At 37.8% G+C, this 7,936-nt stretch overlaps 1 protein-coding gene across 2 annotated transcripts; it reads right to left on the reverse strand.

Moving 5' to 3' along the window:
• Positions 1-756: 756 nt before the first annotated feature.
• LOC108093536 (extensin) lies at positions 757-3,029 on the reverse strand. Of its 2 annotated transcripts, none has more exons than XM_017193628.2 (2): positions 2,949-3,026; positions 757-1,818 (listed from the first exon to the last, which is right to left on the reverse strand). In XM_017193628.2, exons 1-2 carry the CDS (start codon positions 2,961-2,963, stop codon positions 1,147-1,149), a joined length of 687 nt encoding a protein of 228 aa, XP_017049117.1. In that variant the 5' UTR covers positions 2,964-3,026; the 3' UTR covers positions 757-1,146. The 2 variants fall into 2 exon arrangements, with proteins under 2 accessions (XP_017049117.1, XP_017049118.1); XM_017193629.2 differs by having other exon boundaries at positions 760-1,806; positions 2,949-3,029.
• Positions 3,030-7,936: the final 4,907 nt, after the last annotated feature.

The raw sequence follows: 7,936 nt of genomic DNA on the forward strand, positions 1-7,936 counted from the left end.
AAGAGTGTAAAGTTTCCAAATTTATTTAACTATGAAAACTCTAAGCCATATTGAATGACTCCGAATAAATGTTCTGAATAATTTTGTAGGAATATTTGATCAATTTCCAGTTTTCAAACTTATGTCCGTTTTTGTTTTAGAGTGTGGGTTGTGTGCTGCACTCAAATGGCAATGCAAATGCGACAAATTTCTGACAGCCCGAATGTCGGCGACATCATCAACGCCAAGTAATTAGCATTTAGCAGGTTGAGCGAATGTCAAGCGATGGGTTCGGGTTCAAAGTTGGCTTTGAATTTGGATTCGGGTTCGGTTTCGGTGTCGGTCTGGGCTTGGGTGCCAAAATACGTTTGGATATTAGCCGGGGGGCAAAGCGTTTGTAGCTATTTGGCAGCTGACAGCGGCTTTCAGTGTCAGTTTCTGTTTTGGCGGCGCCAAGCAATTAATTAAATGCTGTTAATGAATCTGTATTCCGCTTTTGTGGCTGACTCCAAAATGTGTTTGTTTTGGAGGAAGGGAAAGGTGTTCCGGAAGTTTGACAAGTGAATTTGGCTGATTTTTCGGGGTGGAGACACCTGGAGTAACATTTCACTGTTTCCAACGGAACTGTCGAATTTTTGACAGCGCTATTTCACTTTACATCTTAACTTAAGGATTAATGCTATACATTTGGAATTAAAGCGGAAAAGTAAGGCGATAAAGAGTAACAATTAACACATGTAAAAAAATGCTGTTTATTTTTGAAACATTTTTTCTTGAGGTAAAATTGCAAGCTACCTCACAATAATATGTTTTTGATTAGAAATAATACAAGATTTTTCTTAACAATATATATGATTTTATTATATATTCAATATCATAGTAAAGGTGTTAGTTTAAAACAGATAACCTGACCTGGCAAAATGTCAATATATATTCTACTGTGATCCAAAATGTTGACTTTAATTCATTCATAAATTATTTAAGATCCATCAACATTCGGAACGTTTGAATATTTTGTTGTGAGTTCCATGCTCAAGAGTCGCTTTTAAATAATACCGCATAGTTTCCACTCATTATCTCAGTGTTTGTCGCTTCGTATCTTATTTATTTTATGTCTTGACTTGGCCTTTGAATGGATGCTTATCTAGTCTAATTAAAAAAGAATTCCTACAGTCTGACGTAGCGAGGAAAGGGCGTGATCGTGGGCAAAGGACCGCGTCTTGGCCGCACGGTGCTGGTAAGGAAGTAGTTGGAGAATCGGGACTGGAACCTGCTCCTGAAATCAGGACCTTGGTGGTTTTGAACAACGACTTGTGGTGCGGGATGAACGGAGTACTGCGGACGGGGAGCAGCGGCATGGATGACCTTGGGAACTGCTGATTGTGCGACTTTGGGAACAGCTGGCTGGATGACTTTGGGAGCTACCGGTGGAGTGACCTTGGGAATGATAGGTTGAGCAACCTTAACAACGGTCGGCTGAGTGACCTTGAGCACAGGCTTTGGCGTAGTTTCCACCACTGGCTGGGGCTTTTCCTCCGCTGGCTTGGGTTCATCTTCGAAAGGTGGCAGAAGATCCAGGGAAAGCTGAGGCTTTGGCGTCTCATCCTTGACCAACCCAGTTGGCTTTTGGTAATACGATTTCTTGGTGGGCTTCGTGGCCAACGTTATGGTTGGCTTCAAAGTTGTGGTCGTCGTGGTGGAGGTGGTGCTCGTTTCATCTTGCAGGGGTGGCAGTAAGTCATTGAATGGAAGTTCAATTTTGTCTGCTTTTATTTCCGAAACATCAGCTCCGCACAACGCGATCAGCACTGCCGCCGCAATCAAAATCTGCAAGACATACTGTTTATTAGTTAGTTATTTAAAAATATTAATACTTAGAGTTCTATAAAGAAAATACACAAAATTACTTATTTATTTACATATAAAGGTGTTAGATAAATATATTTGTATTTTTGTCTTACGTTAATCTTGTATTATTTCTTTACAGAATAGCAATTTCTTGATTTCTTTTTAAAACAATTTTCTTTGAATTTAGAAATTTCTAACAACCTGAGAACTACCTCAAACAAAACCAATTTAAATTCTTAAAAACCTAGCCAAGAAAAACGTCGTTCTTTGAAAACAATCCACCAATTTCAATGACGAATTTTAAGTAGGCCACCTTGCCCAAAAACTCTTCTTGGTTTTCACACCGATTTCGGTGGTATCTCTTAAGTTATGACTGTATTGTTTCATTTGAAAACAGCCCCTCCAAATGTGTTCCAATTTCGAAATTTGGTTCGTTTTTTGCTTTGGGAGTGTGGGCGCTCTAAAATATTCCCATCCGATTCGTTTCAACCTTCAAATCTGCAGAGGTCTTGCATAGTTGGCACATGCTAAACTGGATTTGTTTACGATTAGTTCTGTTCGCATTTATATTCTAACGGAAATGTTCCTTTCCCTTGTGGGAAAGGTCATTAGACCTTGCGTGGCCATGATTAACATATCCACTACAATGAAACTAATCGAGCTTAAAATATATGCAAATTGGTAGCTTGAATAGAAAGAAATTAAACGTCATCTTTTGGTCATGGTTCGCAGATTCACACCTCAGATAATAAAGCAATTTATTTCACTAAATAAATATTAAAATCAGCCAAAAGTCACTTCACCAGTCGGGTGTTTTTTTCTTTTTTTTTAACTTTGAGGATGGTTTATTAAAGTACTTAACTGGAAATGTGTTCGAAAAATTGGTTTCTTCAAACAAAAAATGATATTAACATGATAATTTTGCATCCTAACCAATTGCATATTGTAATTTATGCGGTGAACAGGAATTCCACTAATGAAGCTTACGTAAATAGCTAATTAGAACAAATTTGCTGCATTCCTATTCAGTCGATTTCAGGAAAGACCAGCTCTTAAACACGATTTCCATTCATTTGGAGCAATTAAAAATTCACGATTATGCAGAAGAGTCGTCCACTTACGTATTTTAGTGACATATTTGCTAGGGATGTTATTTTTTTTATGTTAAAACACTCGTGTCCCGAACCGAACACTTTGAAATTATCGAACGAACTAAAAGCGCCGCTGAGCATGCGCGGCATTTTTATAGTCGATCCATTTGCTAACCGAAACGAGGGAGAAGTTACACGAACTTGCTGCACAGTGTAAAGTTTAATAACCGGATTAAGACGGGTGTTTTAGTCTATTTTTGTTTAACTTGGCTTGAAAGATGAGCATACGGGCTTGTCTGCTCTCTGACCAATTAAGTGGATTCATTTCATTTATTTCGGTAGAATGCAGCAGCATAAGATACAGAAACAGCTGATCAACCGCTGAACTCTTGGGGTTCACGGTCGCATCTTGTATCTTGTATCTTGTATGATGTATTCTCATATCTGGTTCTTGGCAGTTGTCGCACACCTGCGATTAACTTAATTTTTGGTGAGAGCGAATGTAATTATTAACATTTTTGTTATCGGCTTGCATAAATTGTGATAAAAGGCGAAGCGAGTTTGTGTCACTTCCTCATAGAAGAGGGGTACGCCCGTGTTCGGAGATTGGTTTTATTTCCATTTCTTAATTGATTTTAATAGTATTTGCACAACGCCAAACCTGTTATTTTTCTAGCCAGTGGAACGCCCTCATTTGCATTTAAATCGTGGGGGATTCTTTAATGGAGTGAAAGCAAATTAGTGCCAATTACCAGTGGGCCGATAGCAGATCAGCATCTCCGTCATCAAAGCCCAGAATTTGATAGGGCCCTTCGTTGGCTGTTGGATGTTGGCTTTATTACCTCAATTTCAGTTGATACATCTCCAATTTATGCAAATTATGTGAGCGTTGATTCCTAACGCCAAGACTTTTTGTGTGCGTGCGAAGGCTCATAAATTATGAGCCGCATTAGAGGCAACCGGATTTCTCGGGTTTTGTTTTGTTCGGTTTGGTTCCACGAGATTAATTGCTCAGCAGCCCATTGTTAAGATTCGTGTGGTATTTGCTGATAAGCGTTAGCAAATAGTTTTAAACTTTGTGTTCTGCTAACTGAGGTATTTTGGATAAGTGGATTCATTTTTAAAAGATTTTATCGCTTCATCAGAGTAGTGTAGAGCTTTTTGGCAACGTTATTTGGATCGCAAGGTGTAAAAGATATAATTTATCCGATTTTGGGCTATAAATCTGATTGGTTTCACTTGACTTAAATTGATTAATCCGTTGCTTAAATTGATCTTATTTGATTGTTCTGCTTTGTTTATATAAGGCGACATTAAGGCGCTTCAGAGCGCGGAGAATAAACCACCCAACATAATGAACACATTTTTAAATAATATTCTCGTACTCCGGGCTTAATTTAAATAATAAGTTCTTTTGCTGTACTGTGTTCCCGTTTACCTTAATTATTGCATCGTTATTTCACTGAAAATTCTGGTGCCTCGAATTCATCAGGAGAAAATTATTTATGCAGCCTGAACTGAGACCGTCTGAATTGTTCAAGTGTTTTCACTTAACCAACCGATTGCCGCTGCGCCTCTTTTATTTGCGGCATTGTTATTGTTCTCGATTGCGTTCCATGACCGACTCCATTTCCCAGGTCCCATATCCTTTCTGTTATTTATTTGTATGTATTTATTTATATTTATGTGGGAGTGGGAGTGGGAGTGGGTTGGCGATAAGGGAAATTCCGAGTGCCGCATACCGAAAACCGACGCCGAATATCGAACTCCATCTGCAGTAGTCCTTTGGGTACTCGCGCGCATTCAATTGTCTTTGTATATACATATAAATCGAAAAATTCTGTTGTTCTTCCGAGAGGGACGACGCGTGTCAGTGCGTGACATAAACAATGTTTATGGACAGAAGGTAAGCCAACGGAACCGACCCCAAACTTACAAAAATATTCTCTTTAATCGAAATAACACATGTGTCAATACAAGGCTATCAAGAATTGATTTGAATATTCCGAAAAAAGGGCTGCTTGAAGTTGTTCTCAGAAAAGTAACTATCTCTGATGCAAGAATATAATGTGGGTTTTGAATCCATTCAAGCATTAATTTGCGGCTGGCATAATTAATGAACCGTTGAAGTTTTCAGTGCCTTTGGGTAATTAAAGTCAACATTTAATGGATATGTAATTTTAATAAAGCAATTTTAACATAATTTAAATAGATTCATTAACAATGTTTATTGTTGATATTAATAATTGTATGTTTAACAGTCTTCCTACAAATATATTAGATTTGAAGCTGCTAAAAATTTCACATTTAAAAAGCGAGTATTTATTATCTGGCGGGTGTGTGAAACTCTCGTAATGATCTACAAAGAAAAATGTTCTTTCTTATTTGGAGGTTACTACTAGTTGTTTTATTTGCCGGCACCTTCTGCTAAAAAGGTTCCGGGGAGCAGGGGAGTGTTGAGCATTCCGGACCTCCTACCTGTTTTTGGTAGAACATGTACTAGCACTTTTGTCCCGAGGTCGTTCTGCCTGCCAATCTGTTTGCTCTTGCCCACGAACCTGCTGCCTTTGTTTTGCCTTCCAGCCCTTTTGACTCTCTGGACCGGCTTGAGCCTGAGCTTCATCGGAACTTGAACCGAGTGGACGCCTGCCCCAATGCCGTTTACAACTTCCTGGTCAGGCTTTTGGCCTTGCCTTTTGGCCTGTCGCTGGTGTTTTGTTTGCCTTTTCGTTTTCGCTTTCGCTCCTTGTGTTTATACCCATTAGCTTAATACTAAGGGAATATAGTGAAAACATTTTATTTGGTTAAATTTTCTTCATAACTTTATTTGGAGACAACTTCAAAATTTGTTTCTGTACTTTACTCACATTTACTTAGTTAACATTTTACTTAACAGTTTACTTAAATTGTATTCAAATTTTAGTTTTTATTAATTAGTTAAAATTTCCTAATTAAATGAAATAAAATTATTTTTTAAATATTGTGTTATACAATAAGTTAGGTTTTTCTTGTGAAAATAAAATACTTTTGTTTCTTACAAGGTATTTTCTTGTCTTATAAGTCGACTACAACTTCCTTCTTCTGTTTCTTTTTTCATTTTGCTTTGGGGCTGGCCTTTACGGTTATCGTTGTTTTCTGGTTGCCTGTTTGTTGTTCTTGGCCGCAAGTTTGTTTTCGGCTGTTGCCAAGTGGAATGCACCGTCTGCAGCCGCGTCTTGCCCCTGTAATTAGCACAAAAATAAGGGGAGAGGGGTGGTGCTTCCCCCCGAAGAGCAGGATGCACCCAGAATGTTTGCAACTTGAAGTTCCCGCTGAGAGTTGCTGTTGTAGCTGCTGGCATAGTTGCTGGTGCAATTGCATGATTTGCGGGCCCGAAAGTCAAACTCAAGGCACTCGCACTGCGCGCACTCGAAAGTCATAAAGTGCAAAAATTGTTACACTCAGGCAGAAATGAATTATGAAAGTTGCCGGCAACCTCCTCAGATTCTTTGCCTTATTTTGCTTACTCTTTTCCGCTTTCCATCCCCACTTTTCCACCTCCCGGTGAGCTCAGCGAAAGTTAAGTTTTCGGGGAAAGTTCTGTTTGCGAGTCGAGTGCATATTATTTAATTCAATTTGAATGGCAAACTTAAAAATATTGCAAGCTCGAGAGCAAACCAGCGGGTAGTCGTTGTCTTCTATTTTTGATTTACCATTGCTCGCCCAGCTCGCAAGTTTTATTTTTATTCGATTCGAGCTGGGGCCAGTTGGAAACTCTTTGAAGATCCGACTTAATTTAAAGTTCAGTCGGCTCAAACGAAAGCACTTTATCTGTTGTACTTGAAACTGAATTAAGCTTTTAAAATTGTTTTGTTGTTTTGCTAATAATTTTATTCTAAATTGAATAGCCAAGCAAATACAAAACTGTTAATAGTCCAGTTATGCAAAAATTACAACTGAAATCATTTCAATTGAGAATCCAAAATTATTGTCATTATGTAGTCGTAACGAGACTTATGATTCTTTTGTAATTGGAAATGTGATTAATAATATGTTATTATTTATAAAACGATATGCTATGTGTGGTAAACTTTATTAGTATTTTAAAAAGAAATTTTTGTTGATTGACAACATTACTAGATCCAAAAAGTTAGTCTTGATAGTTTCCATAGCTTAAAGATCTTAAGTAATGTTTTATATATAATTTTTTTAAATAACCTTGTTTAAAGAAGCATTACTTCCTGTTATTTTGCGCGGTTTTATTGAGCGTCTGGTGCTTGTCTAATGGCCCGGATAGCTAATTAAAATCTGACTTAAATTCGCTGCATAATCGAGACCGCAGCGAAGGCAAAAAAAACAGCATCAGCCAAAGTAAAATATATTACGCAGTGCGCCTAAAAGCCGACACCAAAAACTTTGTCCTCGCCTTTGCAAATACAAACACACGTGAGAACTTGTCAACTTTTCAGTGCGGGGCTGCAGCAACTTTAATTAGAAAGTTTTGTCACACATGCAGGCAGTTGGTAAGTACGTCTGCGGTTAAAGTAATAGCGCCGAATATGACTACCGAAAATTTGTAAACTTAATTAATAACATTATTCATGGACATTCATATTAACATTCTATATATTCAGGCAACTTTACACTATTTTAAATTGATTTTTCGAGTATTTATTTTATGATTGTGAATTATCATTCAATTTTGTATTTTAATAGAGCACAAACTCAAATTATTTGCACTAGGTTTTAGGAAAAATAATTGTACTGCTATTTTTCTGCACGGAGTCGTATAAATAGGTTTCCAAAGAGATCCGCTGCCAAAATTTATCCTGTACGAGCGACCGGAGTCTGCGTAGGAATCAAAGTCGGTTTCCCTACTGTGAAACAGTGTACGTTTTGAAGAGAGTGTGCGACCACAGAGACAATCTAAACTTTTCAAATCAATTTTAATTACCATAAATATGTTTCAACCTTTTGCTCAGTGCAGATGGTGATGGTTTTAACCTGTTCGTTTGTGTGTCAGTCAAAAAAATGGGTGG

This window comes from Drosophila ficusphila, unplaced genomic scaffold, assembly GCF_018152265.1.
Source record: "Drosophila ficusphila isolate 14025-0441.05 unplaced genomic scaffold, ASM1815226v1 contig_791, whole genome shotgun sequence".
Lineage (NCBI taxonomy): Eukaryota > Metazoa > Arthropoda > Insecta > Diptera > Drosophilidae > Drosophila > Drosophila ficusphila.